The sequence below is a fragment of the Sorex araneus genome, chromosome 2 (assembly GCF_027595985.1).
Source record: "Sorex araneus isolate mSorAra2 chromosome 2, mSorAra2.pri, whole genome shotgun sequence".
In the NCBI taxonomy this organism is placed as follows: domain Eukaryota; kingdom Metazoa; phylum Chordata; class Mammalia; order Eulipotyphla; family Soricidae; genus Sorex; species Sorex araneus.
In genome coordinates this window covers 5,446,242-5,467,025 of record NC_073303.1, presented here as the reverse complement: position 1 = coordinate 5,467,025, position 20,784 = coordinate 5,446,242, and the positions used below count along the sequence as shown (strand labels likewise).

The 20,784-nt window shown below is 39.5% G+C and overlaps 1 protein-coding gene and 1 pseudogene across 1 annotated transcript; one reads left to right on the top strand and one right to left on the bottom strand.

Annotated features, from left to right (window-relative positions):
- Positions 1–7,721: 7,721 nt before the first annotated feature.
- Positions 7,722–8,847, bottom strand: LOC129402388 (MKI67 FHA domain-interacting nucleolar phosphoprotein-like; annotated as a pseudogene).
- A 3,568-nt stretch (positions 8,848–12,415) lies between these two features.
- Positions 12,416–15,477, top strand: LOC129402549 (olfactory receptor 14J1-like). The gene is made up of 2 exons (XM_055129527.1): positions 12,416–13,315; positions 15,427–15,477. Exons 1-2 carry the CDS (start codon positions 12,416–12,418, stop codon positions 15,475–15,477), a joined length of 951 nt encoding a protein of 316 aa, XP_054985502.1.
- Positions 15,478–20,784: the final 5,307 nt, after the last annotated feature.

Below are 20,784 nucleotides of genomic sequence, written 5' to 3'. Positions count from 1 at the left end.
CATATATGTATTCTCTGTTAGGAGAGAATTTCAAATTCTATGGACAATCTTGACATAACCTATCAGGAAATTTTAGTAAATCACTTGTATCACTTGTAGTCCCGTTGATCTTTGATTTGCTCGAGCGGTCATCAGTAACATCTCCATTTATCCCTTTCGCGAGCTAGTGCAGCCCAATGATATCTGCTTGCTCCAGAAACAGGAAGAGCCTCAAATCTTTCATTCAGGGATTTGACGAAGAAATCTGACCATCTAGTTGGTGGGCGGCCACAAGGTCTTCTGATGTCCCGTGGAATCCAGTCAGTAACAGCTCTAGTCCAGCGGTCGTCTTTGAATTGCATTACATGACCGGCCCATCTGATTTTTTGGCCCATCTGATTTCAGTAAATAAAAAATGATTATACTGGACATTTGATGGGGAACTTTGTGTCTATATACTTCTGGGTAATAAAATATCAAAAGTACCTAAACTAAACTTGTTAATACAACGGATTAAGATTCCTTCATTAAATTTTGAGAGTAATATAAATGATATTTTGATAATTTGATAATTTAAAACCAGTCAGGTTAGTGACTCATGATTTGTATGTCAAGGTGATGTAAAAATGTGCATATGAGATTTGTTTATTTTCATTATGTTCTTCTCTTCTCTCAGATATTACATGATCTTTACAATCTGATTAAAACCCCCTGACAATCAGCATTCATTGGTCATTGGAGCTCCATTAATGCTTTTCAACTTCTTTGGGCTTCAGTTCACATACATAAATGCCACCTTTGTAAAGCCTCATGATCTCCCATAATTTTCTATTTCAGATGAATCACTTAACCACTCATGAAGAGGGTTGTTTTAAGAAATAATCAGTGAGATTCTTAGAGATACCAGTTTTTTAAATTTTATTGATTCACCGTGAGATATAGTTACAAGCTCTCATGTCTGAGTTACAATCACACAATGATCAAACCCCCATCCCTCCACCAGTGCACATTCCGCATCATTAATATCCCCAGTATACCCCCACCTTTCCCGCCCTCCTGCTGCCTCCATGGCATAAAATATTCCCCATATTCTCTCTCTACTTTTGGGCATTATGGTTTACAATGCAGATACTGAGAGGTTATCATTTTTGGCACTTTATCTATTTTCAGCACACATCTCCCATCTCGATGGTTCCTCCAACCATCATTTTCTTTGTGATCCCTTCTCTATTCCACCTGTTCTTTCATTCCCCCCCTTCACCCACTCATGAGGCTGGCTTCCAACTATGGACCAATCTTCCTGACCCTTCTATTTACTGTCCTTGGATGTCGGTCTTGTGTTATGTTATGTTATGTTATACTCCACAAATGAGTGCAGTCCTTCTATATCTGTCCCTCTCTTTCTGACTCATTTCACATAGCATGATACTCTCCATATATATCCACTTATAGGCAAATTTCATGACTTCATATCTCGTAATAGCTGCATAGTATTCTATTGCGTAGATGTACCTAAGTTTCTTTAACCAATCATCTGTTCTCAGACACTTGGGTTTTTTTTCAGATTTTGGCTATTGTGAACAGTGCTGCAATGAACATATAGGTACAGATGTCATTTCTACTGTGCTTTTTTGCAACCTCGAGACATTCCCAGAAGTGGTATTGCAGGGTTATATGGAAAGTCAATTTCTAATTTTTGAAGGACTGTCCATATTGTTTTTCAAAAAGGCTGCGCAAGTCGGCATTCCCACCAACAGGGAAAGGGTGTCCCTTTTCCCCCACATCCATGCCAGTACTGGTTGCTTTTGTTCTTTTGGATTTGTGCCTGTCTCTGTGGTGTGAGTGATATCTTATTGTTGTTTTGATTTGCAGCTCCCTGATGATTTGCGATATTGAGCATTTTTTCATGTGCCTTTTGGCCATTTGTATTTCTTTTTTTTGAGGAAATTTTTGTGCATTTCTTCTCCCCATTTTTTGATGGAATTGGAGGTTTTGTTCTTATATAATTCTACTAGTGTGTCATTTATCCTGGATATTAACCCCCTATCAGATGGGTAACTATTATTTCCCATTCTGTGGGCCCTTTCTGTATTTTGGTCACTGCTTCTTTTGAAGTGCAGAAGCTTCTTAGTTTTATGTAGTCTCATTTGTTTATGTTTGCTTTCACCTGCTTGGTCAAACTTTCATGATTACATTTCAGTCTTACAATGATTGAGTACCCATCCCTCCACCAATTCCCATTCTCCACCATCAGTGTTCCCAGTATCCCTCCTGCCAACCCCCTTCACCCCTGCCCTGCCTCTGTGGTAGGCACATTCCCTTTTACTCTTTCTTTCCTTTGGGTGTGATGGTTTGCAATATGGGTACTAAGTGGCCATAATGTTTGGTCCATAGTCTACTTTCAGCACACATCTCCCACCCAAATGAGTCTCCAAGCATCGCTTACTTTGTGGTCTCTTCTCTTTCTCAGCTGCCTTTTCCCCCAGAATATGAGGCTGGCTTTCAAGTCTTGGAGTGATACTCCTGGCCTTTATCTCTATTATACTTGGGTGTTGGTTTCCCATTCTGTTACTTTATATTCCACAAATGAGTGCAGTCATTCTATGTCTGTCCCTCTCTTTCTGTCTCTTTTCACTTAGCCTGATCCTCTCCATGTTGATTCACTTATCAGCAAATTTCATGACTTCATATTTTCTAACAGCTGTATAGTATTTATTCCATTGTGTAGATGTACCAAAGTTTCTTTAACCAATCATCTGTTCTGGGGCACTCAGATTTTTCCAGATTTTGGCTATTGTAAATATCACTGTATCACTGTTTCACTGTCATCGTATTGCTCATCAATTTTTGAGCGGGTGCCAGTAACATCTCCATTCATCCCTGGCGCATGGTAGTGTAGCCCGTTCTTATCTGCTTGCTCCAGGAGCACAAAGATCATTAGCAGCCTCTCCTTAGTCATCCTTCTCAATGCTGCAGTATTGGGGGCTCTTTCAGGGTCAGGGAAATAAGGCTCATTATTGTTACTGTTTTTGGCATATTGAATACGCCAGGAGTAGCGTACCAGGCTCTGATGTACAGGCGGAATACTCTTGGTAGCTTGCTGAGCTCTCCAAGAGGAACAGAGGCTTTTGGGACAGCCTCTAATAGCCCTTACAAGTCTACTGAATGCCAGCTTTTGGTCTACTGGCATGGTGTCATGATCTGCACGCTGACAAACACACACCTGCCTGCGACTCTGGGCAGCACCTGTTGGTTCACTCTTCGCCAGTTGGCACTGTTGCCACACCCCTTCCCCCACCTTGCCAAGATGAGTCAGTGAGCCGTGGAGGGGGCTATTGTAAATAGTGCTGCAATAAACATACAGGTGCAGATATCATTTCTACTGTACATTTTTGCATTTCCGAGATATATTAGGTATATTCCCAGAAGTGGTATTTCTGGGTCAAATAGGAGCTCAATTTCTAATTTTTTGAGAAACACCCATATTGTTTTCCAAAAGGACTGAACCAGTCGGCATTCCCACCAGCAGGGAAGGAGAGTCCCCTCCTCACATCCATGCCAACACCGCTTGCTTTTGTTCTTTTGGATGTGTGTCAGTATGACTTCCTTTTCTAAATAACACAACAAGACTGATTTTTTTCAACTTAGTCCTATACAAAGTGCCTCCCTATATGGGGAGTTGATTTTTCTTTCTCTTCTACTTTCTTCTCATTATGTGTATGAAGATTGTGAACTTAAGAGGTAGGGAGAAATAATTTACACTAGATTTACATAACCATGAGTTTTGGAAGTAGAATATGATACTATAATATTGGACTGCAGAAGTTATAATCCTAATATTTACCCCAGCCAGAGATCTCACAATTCTCTTAAATTTAGTGGAATTCTGAATCCTAAACCTATACCAGTATGTAAAAAAATTCATGCAGAGTAATTTTCCTAAAAAATTTACATAAGAAAAAAATCTTCTCTTGGAGAAAAAAATAAGAGAGGATAGAAGAGAGTGAGAGAGAGAAAGAGAAAGAGAGAGAAAGATAGAGGAGAGAGTCATAAGTGATAGTTTGATTTCATTAATTAATATAATAAAACATTTATTGAAAGGCTCAAGAGATAATTCTGGAAGATGACAGTGAATTGTGAAAAAAAAATCTGTCTCTATATCTCAGGCTTGAATTCTGGACTCACATTATTTGCTATTGTCTAAATAATTATTGTGCTCTCTACTGCCTCCCAGTGATTTTCAAATACTACTGCTGAATGTTTACATTTTTTTAATTATTATTCTTTTATTCACAGCAAAGATATGTTTTATTAGCAGAAGTGTATATTTACAGTTTTTAAAATTTATTTATTTTTTTAATTAGTGAGTCACCGTGAGGGTACAGTTACAAATATACACATTTTCGTGCTTGTATTTCCCTCATACAATGTTCAAGAACCCATCCCTCCACCAGTGTCCATTCTCCAGCACCAATGAACCCAGCATCCTTCCCACCCTCCAATCCTGTCCTCCCCCACCCAACCCTGCCTCTGTGGCAGGGCATTTCATTTTGTTCTCTCTCTCCTTTTGGGTGTTGTGGTTTGCGATAGGGGTATTGAGTGGCCATCATGCACAGTCTCTAGTCTACTTTCAGCATGCATCTCCCTTCCCATGTGGAATCTCCAACCACAATTTATTGGTGTTCCCTTCTCTATCTGGGCTCCCTTTCTCCCAGCATGTGGTGCCAGCTTCCAAGCATGGAGCCAACCTCCTGGTATTATATACTACTATTGTTGGGTGTTAGTTTTTCCTACTCTGTTATTTTATATTACACAGATAGAAAGATTGAATTTTTACATTTATTATAATATATTCTTTCTTTTCTTATGTCATGCCATTTTGTCACCAACTGTTTTATCTCAGTCATACATAATTCATCTCCTCTTCCATTTGGATAGGAATTTTGCTTTCTTGTATGTTATGATATTGTGCAAGTGATAATGCTCAATATAATTACTTCCTGAATGAAATATTTAAAAAACTAGCTCCTTTGAAGGCTGTTGATAGTGATAATCTTTATGTTTCTTAGAGCTGAAAATGCATTCTCTACCCAAACTAACACCCAAAAGTCAACAGTCTGTTGACTTTTTTCTTGTTCATGCATACTTGAAATGAGCCTTGGGTTTATTTATAAATGGAGTAAATAAATTGTGTGCCCCTTCCTCCTCCATCATTGAGCTGTTAGAAACCTCATTTTCATTTTGAAGTTGAAGAGACATTTCTCTGAAACTTAAATTTGTTCACCAGTGTGCTGAAGACAGTAGCCTGAGAGCAGTACAGGAAGAAACATGGAAACATGGACTGTTGTGGCAAGTGTGTCGGGGTTTAACTCAAGAATAAAATCTCTGGCTCTGACAGCTGTTCATGGACCATATCCTGCTGTCACAGCTTCCTTCTGGCTCTGACACAGGCTATGCACATACACGATGCTGTGGGTCAAACCAGGGAGGGCGTGAGGCAGGACCAGAGACTGAGCCCTGAACTCTCTTTCCAGATCCCCTGGCTCCAACTTTGCCCTTGACTGGGTCTCCCCACACTTCCTTCCCTCAAGTTACTTGTTGAGGAAGATTAAATTATCAGGGAAATTTCACTTCCTGGGATAGATTGTGATCTCAACAAGCTCCCTTTTTGCTCCGTTATGCTAGAGCTCTGGGCAGAGGAATATTGACTTTCTCAACGTTTACTCCAGGATCACACCTGTTGGTGCTCAGGGTCCCATTTGTGGTGTTGGGGATGAAACCTAGATCTGCTGCTTGCAAGGCAAGCACTGGTTTCTCTGTACTATCTCTCTGGGTCCTCAAAGCTGGTTTTGAAAGTCAAGAGTTACATAGAGAATTCTCTCTTGTGTCAAATTTTCTAATTGAAAATCTCACATCTCTGAAAAGAAAATGATCGATTTGAGAATCTTGTTCAATGTAGATAGAGAGAGAGATGAATAAAGTGAAGGAAATAGGAGAAGTTTACTGGAGTGTTCACTTGGATGGAGCTCTAGATCCCTGGGCCAGGCTGGGCTATGGCTGTGCGGAAGCATGGAACGCAGCCTGGTGGCTTCCGTTCCCCAGGTGGGCTATAAGTCCTGTCTCTGTGCTGGGGATAACCTGATCTTTGTGGGAATTTGCATCCACTGGCTGCCATCTAGTCCCAGGCAAATCTGATAGACAGTCCCAAATACAAAAGTAATTTGTGATAATGGAGTGTATTAGAAGTTACATTTTAAAGTCAGGCAATCTACTTTTTTAAATTGAATCTCTGTGAGATACAGTTATAAAACTTTCATGTTTGAGTTTCAGTCATACAATGATTGAACACCAGTGCACATTTTCCACCACCAAAATCCCCTGTACACCCCCTCCCACCAAACCCCTCCCCCTGCCTCCATGGAAGACAATTTACTCCAAACTCTCTACTTTCAGGCATTATGCTTTTCAATACAGATACTGAGAGGCTATCACGTTTGGTCCTTTGTCTACTTTCAACACACATCAAACATGATACCTTCAACCATCATAACTTAGTGATCCCCTCTCTATTCCAGCTGCCTTCTCCCCTAGCTCATGAGGCAGGCTACCAACTATTGAACAATATTCCTGCCCAGTCTCTACTGTTCTTTGTGTCAGTTTCATATTCTATTATTTTATGTTTCACAAATGAGTGTAGTCATCCTATGTCTGTCCCTCTCTTTCTGACTCATTTAATTTAACGGGATACTCTCCATGACCATCCACTTATAAGAAAATTTCATGACTTCATCTTTCCTAACAGCTACATAGTATTCCATAGTATTGTGAAAAGAAAAAAAAAGATGGAGCCAGGGCGAGAGTACAGCGGGTAAGGTACTTGTCTTGCGTGTATGGCTCAACCTGATTTCACCCCCATCACATATAATCCTGTGAGATTCCTAAGCGCAGAGTCAGGAGTATGTCCTGAGCATCACCTGGTGTGCCAAACAGAACAGAAATGGGACCAGACAATTACAAAGCAGGTAGGGTGTTTGCCTTGTGCAATGCCAACCTGGGCTCAATCCCCGGCATGGTGCCCTATGGTCCCTGAACATCACTAGGAATAGATCCTGAGTGCAAGGTGAAGAGTAACTTCTGAGCACTGCCAGGTGTGGCACCCAAACCAGACCAAACCCCCACAGAACAAAACAAACCAACAACGAAACACCAAAGATGAGGACAGAGAGGCAGCATGAATCCGGTACTGAGAGTTCTTATGCAAGCTTGCATTTCATTTTGCATGTCTTTATTTTTTAGCTTTTTGGGTCATGCCTGGTGATGCACAGAGGTTACTCCTGGCTGTGCACTCAGAAATTACTCCTGGCATGCTCAGGGGACCCTATGGGATGCTGGGAATCAAACCTGGGTTGGCCGCATGCAAGGCAAATGCTCTACCAGCTGTGCTATCGCTCCAGCCCCTGCGTGTCTTATTCTGATTTGAGTCACACCCAGAGTGTTCAGGGGACCATATGTGATGCCTCGGATCGAACAGGAACCAATCACATTCAAGGCAAGTCCTCCCATACTATTGTACTATTTTACTGGTCCATTGATTAAGCCCAAATAACCGTTTTCCTTACTGACATTAACCAAGAGATTTTTCCTCCCAAAATTTTCTAAGTGGCTGCACTGAATTATATATATATTTATGAGTTTTTATAATACAAACATTTCCCCCAACACTAGATACAACACATTCAGGATCACTGATTGCTTTTTTTCTGTCTTTTTTTCCTTGAACGTGCTAATGTCTGAGATGCTTGTTTGTCTTCTTTTACTTCAGATACAGATTGTTTAAAACAATTTCATCATCATTATCATCCTTCATGTTAACTACTTCTGATTTTCATTTCTCCAAAAATGCTGGTGTACAAACTGGTGTGGGGCCCTGGCTGTCCACAGTGTTTTCAGAAGTTTCAGGACTAATTTTGTCATCAACTTTTGTCATCTTCTTCCTCCTCTTGTTCTTCCCTGTCTTTAAAGGTACCTTGGTCTTTTCAGAATCCCCAGAGCTGGAATGCTCGGTGCGTAGAACCAGAGAAGGAAAACTAGAATCAATCCCTCTTTTTGCCAACTTCTTTCTGGGTACTTTTTCTTTCTTCACAAATCGCTTCTCCATCCGCAGCTTTTGAACTAGATTCTGGTTCTCATTATGCCGCCGTACTGCTGGAAACGACAGCTTTTTAAATGGCTCATGCAACTCTCTAAAAAGTTCTTCACGTACCTTTCTGGAGGCACAACGTAGCACTTCAGCATTCTTTCGCCAATGAGATAGTTGTCCATTGTTTCAGCAACTATCTTGGCAACATCTTCTGATTCAAACTCCACGAAGCCACATGCTTTGCTACTTCCAGTTTTTGGACTCCTGCACGGTTTGAGATTCGCGACAGCGCCAAAATGAGAGAAGTACTGGATGAGCCGAGTTGCATAAAGTGCAGGTGCTAAGTGGCCCACGTAGATCACTCCAGGAGTAAGTTTTTCAGAGGGTTGGTTCGTCTTCTTGGCACGCCGGCGGATCCGTGCCACCTCCTTCCGAAACTGGTCACCCGTCTCCGGGTTCAGCGACAGCAGCGGCTTGGCAGGGCAGCCCGCGCCCCTCGCAGTGTTCCTCTCAGTGTTCCTATAGCAACCCTAGGACCACTATTTCCTGCAGGCTTGTTTAACCCAGGACACTGCCCATATCTTAGGGCATTCGGTTACAGAGTCGTTTCCCGCAGCAGCCAATTAAATTGATTACATAAACTCAGTTGAAAGTAGGTTAGCCTTTTTCAATACAGTTTTCCAATGACACAAATAAAATGAGAAACTGACTTAGCATACTCTGGTCATGAAATCGGCTCCAACAGATTTTTCTGTAGGAAAACACTGTATAATTACAAGTTTTGGCCCAAGGGAATTTATTAAGACTTCCAAATGTCCAGAGGCCAGGAGCTCTGCTTCTGTTAAGCTCCTGGTGTAACCTCTAGGGGCCAGGGAGGATTGAAATAGACTGATTTCTTTCAGCAGAAGATCGTTTTCTGAGGTCGGTTCATTACAGAGATCAAACCTTTCCTAAGTGCAAATCACACACACTGACGCTTGTCCTTATGATGAAGGAAGAGGCTCCTGACTGTACTCCGGTGAGCTCTGAGGTTCCAGAAAGACAGAGTGGGTTGGACAGTGGAATGCCTCTAAGGTAGATCTTCTGACTGGATAAGATAAAATATCATTGTCCTTGACTTGAGAAATGAAAGGAAATGTATGAGCTAAGAAACATCAATGAAAACTAGGTGGATGGAAGAGAACATTGTAAATGACATTCAAATTTTTTGAATGATCAGGGGGAATTGCATTTCTTTATTCCTAGAATTTCTCTCTTCTTGACAGAAAGAAATTGAAGAAAAATTGAAGAAAAATCATACAATGGACATATGAACAGTGGGTGGTATTTTCCACTGCCAAAAACACTGATTTTAGTAAACTCTAAGTATTTGGGGTTCATACTGAAAGTAGATAGCTAGAGACATTTGGAAATTTCACCCAAGAAGAGAATGACCATAGGATGGCAGCTAAGGGAGCTAACGGCTTGCATCCAAACCATCACTGTGTTGTGCTGGCCACAGTACATTTATCTTTTAACATTTAAATGTAAAACCTTGAATTATAATCTTTAAAATTAAAATAAATTTAGTAAATTTGTCCAATTAATAAATTAAGCACCTAAATTTTAGATTTAAATGTTTCTTTTTAACCTCCTTGTAACTCAAATAGTGGTAATATACATCTTTATTCATAAACTAATTTTCTCAAGAATCTATTTACTTTCTATAGTCAGCTGTATTAGAAACATGGGTTTAAAAATTATTTAATATATGTGTACTTTTTAATTTCAGGAATGCAGAGGCAGGCACTGAATGGAAGATTTATTAAATGAATTGTGATTTTGGAGTGAACTGATGTTACCTTTCAAAATTGGGCCTCTCTAAAGACAATGAGTTTCTTTTAATTATATTTTTTCTTTCATCTTCATATTAATTAATGATCAGCTATAAGATTTTAGGATAAGTGAACAATATCTCCATATATAAAACTTAAGTTATTTTTGTTGGTTTCATCTAGAAAATTAAGCAAACTGCTCCCAAATATATTGAGATGGAAGAAGTTTCTGGTGGCTACAGAAATTGACCTGGTGAGTTGAAGAAGCCTGAGGAGAATGCCCAAGTGAGTAAATGTGTCATTAAGATGTTAAGAATCATTATCTGCAAAGTCTTTTTGTACCAGTCTGCATATAAAACTAAATGCTTTGGTTTAATTTAGTTTAAGCTCTGATTTTATGACTCCTGTGGAACACAAGATACAGACACACAGACACAGACACATACACACATACACAACAACAACAAAAACTGAGGGTGAATTGATTTCCAAAAATACAAAATTTCATACGTTCTGTGTTTTTGGGTTTTGGGAGGCGGTGTCTGTATTCAGTTCAGACTTGAATGTTTTCCCAGTATAATTACTTTGAATATAACAGATGCAAGGAAACTACATTATCTTCAGCTTAAATGGGTACAGTCTTATCCTTGGAGGTTTTCTAGTGCTGGAAAAAACTAACAGCGGGATCAGTGTTTTTCTTTGTGTCTCTGATTTAGAGTGAAAGTGTGTTAATCAGCATAAACATAATCATATATTCTCTACAGAGAACTAATTGTGTGCTATGTTCTATTTTCCTTCTAATTTTTCAGTGTCTCTTTCCATTCTATCAATTCATGCATTTTGAACTCCTAGGAATAATGTCCTTGTCTACCTAAAATTATCATTTTCAAGCACCCTAAAAACTTTGGTTAATTTAATTTCAGGATTTGTCTGTTTTCTCTAATGTACTAATTATAAAAACTTTGGTTTGAGAGAGGAAGTGAGAGAGAGAGACTGTGAGAGAGAGAGAGAGTGATGGGAGGGAACATGGGAACACTGGTAATGGGAAATGTGCACTGGTGGAGGGACGGTTGTTGGAACACTATGACTGAAATCTAATCAGGAACAGCTTTCAAAGGGTCTGTCTCACAGTGATTCAATGCAAAAGTAAATCATTGTGAGATAGATTTTTCTTTTTTTTTTTTTTTTGCAGTGCATAGAATTGAACTCATGGCCTCACTCATGGGCTAGTACCTCAGTTCTCTGTCACTGTGAAGCATCCAGGGCCCTGAACAAATTACAAAAACAAGGAAGTGTTATTTATATGTAAACTAAATTATATTAGTTGATAGACTTTTTCTTCTGCTAAATATTCTGATCTTTTTCAGAATATATGCACAAACTTGACCATGATATTACCTATTTTAGATTACTTTCCTGATAAAATAGTATTTCTTGAAGATATGAGTATATTATGAACAGAAAGCTTATTATGTTACATAAAAATTACTTAAGAACATCATAGTTCTCTTCTATTTTATTAAATAAAAATGATTATAAATGATACTGATTATTAAGCAAAATAATTGCACAGATAATTTTATTTTTCAGAATAGATTTCAAAACTTTTCTTTAGCCATTTTTTTTGGGGTCACACCCAGGGATGCTCAGGGGTTACTCCTGGCTTTGCACTCAGGAATTACTCCTGGCAGTGCTTGGGGGACCATATGGGATGCCGGGGATCGAACCCGGGTCGGCCGCGTGCAAGGCAAACACCTCACCCGCTGTGCTATCGCTCCGGCCCCTCTTTAGCCATTTTTAACTAAGATATATATGATATCATATTAATTGATAGGAAAAAAAATTCTTTGCATGGGAGGAGCACAGGATTGAGAATGAGGAGGGGAGGGTTTAAGAGGTTTGAACATTTTAAAATTAATTTTTGGAGGTCACACACCCAGCAATGCATGTATATGCATATGTATATATATATATATATACACCTCTCAGAGAGCCTGGAAAGCTACCGAGAGTATCCAGCTCACACTGGCAGAGCCTGGCAAGCTACCCGTGGCATATTCGATATGCCAAAAACAGTAACGATAGGTCTCATTCCCCTGACCCTGAAAGAGCCTCCAATCACTGGGAAAGACAAGTAAATAGAGGCTGCTAAAATTGCAGGGCTGGGAGGAATAGAGACACTACTGGTGTCCACTAGAGTAAATTGAAGAACAATGGGAGGACAGTGATACAGTGATACAGCGACAGGATTTTAGTTAGCTGATGATTACGGTAATAGAATTGCTACTTTTACATTATTATTTGTTAGGCACTATCTCATACTTACCATTTTTGTGTTTATGAAGAAAAATATTTATAGGTAGATACTAATTTTTCACTTGTTTAATTTACCATTGTTTTACAACTCTAGAGAATTTGGGAATACTGCATCCATGCAGAACTGTGATTTGCAAACAATACCCGAAAGAAGTAAATTAAGACTATGGATAATTTCACGACAAGTGGGTTTCTCCTCATGGGATTTTCTGCCACGCCTGAACTAGAAATCTTCTATGCCTGTCTATTCCTCCTTCTCTACTTGTTGGCTTTAGCTGGCAACATGCTCATCATCACCACCACGTCCCTGGATGACAGTCTCCAGTCCCCCATGTATTTCTTCCTGAGGCATCTCTCCTTGCTGGATCTCTGCTACATTTCTTTGACTGTCCCAAGATTCATTTACAACTCTTTCTTGCAGAGTGGGAACATTTCTTTCTGGGAATGCGTTTTACAGTGCTTTGTCTTCACTCTCTGTGCGGGTGCAGAGATGGCCATGCTCACGCTGATGTCCTATGACCGCTATGTGGCCATCTGCCTGCCCCTGCACTATGACGTTATCATGGACATCAGAACATGTGTTCATGGGGTCGCTGCCGTCTGGGTCAGTGGCGCCATCTCTGGAGTTATGCATACGGCAGCTACTTTTTCCATCCGTTTCTGTGGTCCCCGAGTCATTCATCAGTTCTTCTGTGATATTCCTCAGATCTTGAAACTCTCCTGTTCTAATGACTATATCTATGAGATCGGTGTCACTGTCATCCTGTCTTTGGTGGGATTTCTTTGTATTGTCTTTATCGGATTCTCCTACATGCAGATATTTTCTTCTGTACTGAGGATGCCATCTGCTGAGGGCAGAGCTAAGGCCTTTTCCACTTGCCTTCCCCACCTCGCTGTTGTCTTACTATATTTTTCTACTGCTGCTTTTGAGTACTTAAAATCTCATTCAGACTCTCCAACTGTGTCAGACATTCTGCTGACTATTATGTATACAGTAGTTCCGCCTACATTCAATCCAATGATCTACAGCCTGAGAAATAAAGCCGTAAAGTTAGCAGTAAGAAAGGTTTTCTTGAGAAATAAAGCATACTTAGATGGATGACATTTCTTTATTCTTCGTTGGGAGGGAATTTCACATTCTACTGGGCAATCATGATAGAAACTTAATCAGGAAATTTTAGTAAATCAAAAATAAATTACAGGGGACAATTGAATGGGAATTTGTGATTATATACCATTGAGTAATGAAACATAAAATATACCTATATTAAATGTGTAAATACAACAGGTTAAGATTTCCTCATTGAATTTTGAGAGTAACAGAAATGAAAAATGTTCATTTAAAACCAGTCAGGTTAGTGACTCATGATTTGTATGTCATGGTGATGTAAAAATGTGCATATAAAACTTGTTTATTTTCGAAAAGTTCTGCTGTAGTCTTTGTTTACAAACTGATTAAAACCCCCTGACAATCAGTATTTGTTGGTTTTTTGAGCTCCACTAATGCTTTTAAGTTTCTTTGGGCTTCAGTTCACTTACATTAATTTAACCCTTGTAATGTCTCATGATCTCCCTTACTTTACCATTTCAGATGCATCGGATCACTTTGCCACTTATGAGGAAAGGATGTTTTAAGTAATACTCAGTGATATTCTCAGAGATACCAGTTTTTAATGGGAAAAATGAATGAAAGAAGAAATAAAATAATTTATAAATAAAATTTTTCTTTAAGAGACTCATTTGCTAAATGTATTTATCAACATATAAAATTAGGAAAGATAATGAGTGTACTGAAAGTTTACTTTCAAAGTGGAAGAAAAAGTTTTGCATAGAGTGCATAGACAAAGATCATAGAAAAGAAACTATCATAAATGATATAAAGGAAATATGTAACATTTACCTTCCATATAGTCTTTGAAATATCTATTCTATCCATTTATTCATGTTCCAAGGACACCATAAATCACCATATACATGGAAAACCTTGAAGCAATTCTTCTCCAACATTACATACCAATAATCTTCTTTGAAATCATAATAAAAGTAGATTTATGTATATAAGATACAACCGAAGTAGAATATTCTAATAAGGCATGTAATTAAGATTAGATTTTCACCCTTTTTGGTACTTTCTGCTTATCATTTGCATCCTTTAAGTCATTGGAGGATAGCTTGTGCTGGGGGTGTGCTGTGGAATCTTGGTTTGTTTCATTCACTGAAATGAAACAAACAAATTGTACTGGGATTAATGGAATCATTTGGGTTTTTCCTGCAATTTTTACCAACAGCTCATCTGGAATAGGAGAATGTAGAGGTGAAAGTTTTTAATCTGCAGAATTGAAGTGTTTATACTGATAGTATCAGACTCAATTTTGTATCAAAACTTTCTTCCTCTGTCTTTCCACATTGAGGGCTATTGTAGGAACTTTATATATCTGTACACATTTTAGATTCAGTTTTACACTGAAACATATATACTAAGTTTATGGTTTGAATTGCAACAGGTCAAGTAGAGAATTGTGTCTTAGATACATAATGTCTCCCAATGGTCCCCAGGATCCTATCTAGCATAGATTTAAATCTTCAATTTTTTTCTTCATAAAGTAGAGCTTTATCCGAGCTGTAAAGCACATGCCATACCTTCATGAGTTCCTGTCTTCGATCTTTGGCATTAGAGCATTGTAAAAGCAATAACCCCCAACAAAGAAAACATATTTGTCTAGTTAATTGTATGTATTTTCAGTGTAATGGGAGTGTACATCAATTTCTGTATCTCTAATTCTACATTGTACTTAAAAATAAATCTGCTTTTGTGTCAGTATTTGGCAGTGACATCGATTTTCATTTATTGACCTTAAATTCATTTACAGAGCTTAACTATTTTAATAAATTGCAGTAAAATTGAAAAGGTTCTTTAAATTTATAAGTACGATTAATATCTGTCTGTTAAGGACAGTATTTGTTCCATTCCAAGATTTAAAACCTTCTTGTTAGCATATTGTCGAAGTCTCAGTTATACTGATTTTATTTGTTTTTTAGTGGGGTGTGCGGCATATACGGCAAGTACCCTACCTGCTTTACTATTGTCCAGCTCCTGGAGAAAATATTTTCTAACTGAAATAGCTGAATCAAACTTGCTTATATGCAAATAATTATAACACTTATAGACTAATAACTATTTTAATACAAGATCTCTTCATGTGTAAGAAATGTGTTAAGCACTTTTAAGAAACTATGACTTACTCTTCTTAAAAACACTGTAAGACTGATTTATATACCTTAGTCCTATACAAAATTCCTCTCCACATTGGTAGTTTCTTTTTCGTTCTCTGCTACTTTCCAAACAACTTTCCATCTTCCAAAAAACAAATACTGATTTTTTATACTCTTCCCATATGTATATGAAGATTGTGAAGTAGAGAGGGAGAAGTAATTTGCACTAAATTCATATAAGCATGAAATGTAAAAGTAGAATATGATACTACATTGCTGGGCTGCAGAAGTTAAAATTCTAATATTTAACCACAACCAGAGATCTCACAATTTACTTACATTTTTATAGAACTCTGAATCCTAAATCTACTGTGTATCAGTGTATCACTGTCATCCCCTTGCTCATCGATTTTCTCGAGCGGGCACCAGTAACGTCTCCATTATGAGACTTGTTGTTACTGTTTTTGGCATATCAAATACGCCACGGGGAGCCTGCCAGGCTCTGCCATGAGGGTGAGATACTCTTGGTAGCTTTCCGGGCTCTTCGAGAGGGGTGGAGGAACTGAACCTGGGTCAGTCTTGTGCAAGGCAAACACTCTACCCACTGTGCTATCCCTTCAGCCCACAATTATTAAACCCTTAGAATATTCTGAAGGTTAGAATATTCTGGTATATTAGATATACTAATTTTGTTGAAACTGAAGTTTTAATTGACTCAAATACTCTTAAAATGTAAACATAAGTATCTTGGGAAATGTGAAAGATTTTTCACTTGACTCAAAAATTAAAAAATAGGCTTCCAGTTCAAAGAAAAGTGTCAGTGCCTTAAAAAAAAAACACCATGAATTTGCAGACTTTCAAATACTAAGACATGCTCAGACACCTGAAGAACTGCACCAAGAGTAACTTAAACCCTCAGGCACAGCAGAGAAAATATACTGGCCAGAACACATCCTGTTCCCAAAATGTTAAAAAGGAGTAAATAGATTTATGAAAATATCTGTAACCAAGATTTTGATAACTAAGCAAATTTCCTTTCTTGATTTAAAGATTGTTAAGTTCCCATTCCAAATGCCATTATCTCATCTGAATCGCACAAGAAGCAGGCAGTCAGTTAAATACTACTAAACACAGATCACTACTTTCCATATAGGCCTCTTTTCTCAGAAGATAAACCCAAGAGTTAAACAGATGTTTTCATGCATTTAGCTTTATATTTTAAGACTTTAAACTATAAAGTAAGTTTAAACCTACACTAGTCATGAAAATAAAAGCATGTAGTCATTTTTCTAAAAGAAATTCTTCTTTGCCCAACAACTGTCTTACCTCTGTCCTAAGTGATTCTACGTCAACTTTTAACACTTAAGTAACTGCTCTTATTGGAGGTTTTGAGGTTGAAAGATTCATCATTTCCTAGTATAATTTATTTTGGAATAAATATTGTAAACGGATCTTCTTTCCTGGGGGTTGAGAACCGCATCCCACCTTTCACCAGGTGTGCAGACCCTCTGCTGGTAACCCATTCCCTGCAAGCCCCAACCTGGAACCCCAAGGGCAACACCTCCCAGCATCCCCTGCGACCTACAGCTGGGTAGGAGGCGTGGCCTCCGTGGCAGGGGGCGTGGCCTCCAGGGGGCCTGCTCAGTGGCTGCAGCACTCTGGACTCCCATCTCAATATCCAGTACCTAAATCTGTGGAAAACATCCTGGCTATCTCAGACACATTAGGCCAATAGTCCACTAGCTAATTCCAATCTCACCAAAATACCAGTGAACACAAGAAGCTGCACAAGCCTATTATAAAAGAACACATCCTCTGAAGCTTCACTAGAGGCCTCACATAAGTCACAGAGGAGCACCTACAAGGATGGTAGTAATCTAGAAGGGGAAAAAGGCAACCCCATCGACCCAGCTCATCCAGAATCCTTTCTCGCAGCGAGAGGGGAATACTGATAGTGAACTGGAAGGTGCCACCCCCGTATTAACACAGCAACATGAAGAACAGCGAAAATCCCCACCACTAGGAGAGGATGAAGAAAAGATTCCAGAAGCCTCAACTGGGGTTACCCACAAATATGATCTCTCTGATAAAGAATTCAGAGATGAAATGTTGAAGATGTTCAAAGAGCTCTTTGAACATATCCTTCTTTCTACATTGGACTGCCCATTGACAAGTTGCATGTTTTCTTGGAAAATGGGGTTGATTTTATGTTTCTGTGTGTGTGTGTGTTGAAATTTGTGAGCGGTTTATTTTTGTGGCCTTTAGTCCACTCCCAGCTGTATAGTATCACTGTCACTGTATCACTGTCATCCCATTGATCATTGATTTCCTCGAGTGGGCCAGTAACATCTCCATTCATCCCAGCCCTGAGATTTTAGCAGCCTCTCCTTACTTTTCCTTTCCAATGGTGCCTCATTGGAGGCTCTTTCAGGGTCAGGGGAATGAGACCCATCATTGTTACTGTTTTTGGCATATGAATACACCATGGGGAGCTTGCTAGGCTCTCCATGCGGGCAGGAAACTCTCAGTAACTTGCCAGGTTCTCCGAGAGGCAGAACTAGGCTATGAGAACTTGGTTTTATAGTCAAAATAATTGAAAATTAAAAATGTTTGTCTGGAGGAGAAATGGGACCAGGGATGTGGCTCAACCACAGAGCACTTTGTCATGCAGGCATCTCTGACAGGTTGTGGGTTCAATCTCCAGTAGCATATCAAAGATAAGCAGAAGGGCTGGAGAGATAGGACAGCGGGTACTATACTATCTAGGCAGTATAGATTGTACAGTATGAAAATATTTTATCCATCTCAGTTATGTGCATTTATTTTTCTATACTTCTTTCACAGTCCAGACATTTTTCATTTTTTATCGTTTCATTTACGTATATAAGTTTTTATCTTCTTTAGACAATTAAAGGTTCTCCAAAATTAGTATCATTGAGTGTTCTACATATATTTTCTTTGATTATCTTATAGATTAAGGTCTAATATCAAAGTCTTTAATAAGTTTTAACAAAATAGATTGTGAGATGGAGTACTAATCATTCTTTTTAATGAATTTCAATTAGTTTCTCAATACATTTTAAAGAAACTGTTTTTCATCATCCTAATGCACTTCATTCCCCTGTCAAAAATTGTCTGTCCAACGAGGGTGCTCTTGGGAAGGTGGGAGGCACCGGCCCCTCCCACCGCCGAGATGTGATTCCAGGGGCCACACGCGTGTGCGGCCTCTCCGCAGCTGCACAAGCGTGAATCCAGACCCAGCAAAACCTCTTTCGGCATGGGCAACTCCTCGCAGAATGTCTCCAGCCTGAGAACTAAGCCTCGGCCCCGTGTCCGCCCAGGAGGGGAAAGGTATTTCTCTCTCTCGCCTCTTTCTCTCCGGGGATGAAGGGCGCCGTGTCCGCCATATTAAGATGACCGCAGATTGGGTTTTCAAGCCTGCAATGATCCAATATCTGGAAGAAATCTCCCTGGACTTAGTGTTAAAGTACAGAAATTCAAAACCGCGCTGCCGCGGTAGGTCTGAATCTAGTGGGGTACTCCTAACAACAATAGTGAGGTTTGTGTTGAAATATTGAATGTAACCAAAGTAAACAGAATGTAAAATGAAACTTATCAGTTACAAGGTAGGGGGTTGGGGGACGGGATGGGAGGTGTACTGTGTGGGTTCTTTTTTTTTTTTTTTGGGTGGTGGGATATGGGCACTGGTGAAGGGATGGTTGTTTCAGCATTGTATAACTGAGACCTAAGCCTGAAAGCATTGTAATCTTCCACACGGTGATTTAATAAAATAAAATTTTTATTTAAAAAAAAATTGTCTGTCCACCAAGTACAGGTCCTGTTTATTAAGAAAAGATTTTACTCTGTTGTGTATTCACAGAATAATGGCGGCACTCTCACCACATGGGCTCTTTCCCACTCCCCATGGCCAATGGCGATAGACAAAAGGAGAAAAGAACAGGGGCCAGGCTGCTTGGTGATCAGTTGGCAGATATTCCAATCTAATTTTCTCTGCCTCCTTCCAGTCTCACTTACTGCCCATATTCCTCATCCTCCCCCCCCCAACCCATTCCTACAGCCTAGATATAGAGAACAATCCCCCAGGGTTGGGGGTAGCAATTACACACAGGTGAGAGAGCACAGTCAACATTTGAAAGCCCTTCCTCTGGGGAAGCTCTTCTAAGACAAAGGTCTCCTCCAGCTCAGTGATCAGCACACTGGCCCAATTTCATCTAAGGGGCTTATTTCTCCTTTCCTTAGTTCATAAACATTAAACAATTACCTTAAGTTTAAGTCTTAATAATCTTTCTGGTCATTTTATATGGACACAGGAAGAGATATGTTAAGCTTAAAGGGTGCCTCTCCTGGGAACATCTCACTATAGATCCTCATGCCCTAGAGATCTTACAGTCCTCAGGCCAGGTTAGTCCTTCCTTACCCTAGCAGGGTCCTTGTCCAGTCACTTCTCTTTGGGTCGTGACAGAATTTGTACAAAGTTCTTATAAAAATATACCATACAATGAACTGATGGGTTCATGGTTATAGCATCAAATTTGGACAATCACTGCATGTTTACATCCTTCTTATAACAGTACTCTAACTTTCTTCTTTCCTATGTGGCTTTGCCACAGAGCCAGGTGTGTCCTGCGTCCCCAGGAAAGAGGGTTCCTCGAGAATGTAGGGGACCTAGAGAATGAGCAAGCTAGATGGGGGAGGAAGCCCTAATTGAGCTCCCTAGAAGAGTGTAGTCAGACAGAGGGATTGCCACCCTTGGCTGCTTCAGGCCGTGGAAATGAGCTCAGAGTCTGTGGAGGGCAGGAGAGAAAGAGAGAGAGGTAGAGACAGAGACAGAAAGACAGAGAGTTAGAAAGTCAGTGATAGTTGGAAGGATCACTCAAGATGGGAGATGTGTGCTGAAAGTAGATAAAGGACCAAACATGGTGGACTCTCATTATCTGTATTGCAAGCCATAATGTCTATAAGTAGAGAGAAAGAGGGAAATTGTCTGCAATAGAGGAAGGGGGAGGGGTGGGGGAGGGGGAGGGATACTGGGGACATTGGTGGCAGAAAATGTACACTGTGGAGGGATGGGTGTTTGATCATTGTATGACTGAAACTCTGACATGAAAGCTTTGTAACTGTAGCTTACAGTGATCCAATTTAAAAAAAATGTTTCTCGACCTAAATATAAATAAAATGTGAATTAAAAATATGTAAGGCACTGGTAGAACATTACAAGAAAATACATCCAACCCTATCAAAAAATGGGGAGAAAAAAATGAACAGAAACTTGCCAAGAAATGCAAATGGCCAAAGGACACA

What these genes read in the sequence shown, in the direction of transcription:
- LOC129402549 (XM_055129527.1), top strand. Translation starts at nt 12,416, where the DNA reads ATGGATAATTTCACGACAAGTGGGTTTCTCCTCATGGGATTTTCTGCC. An exon ending in TAAAGTTAGCAGTAAGAAAG is followed by an intron (nt 13,316 to 15,426) that starts GTTTTCTTGAGA and finishes AGACTAATAACT; the next exon opens with ATTTTAATACAAGATCTCTT.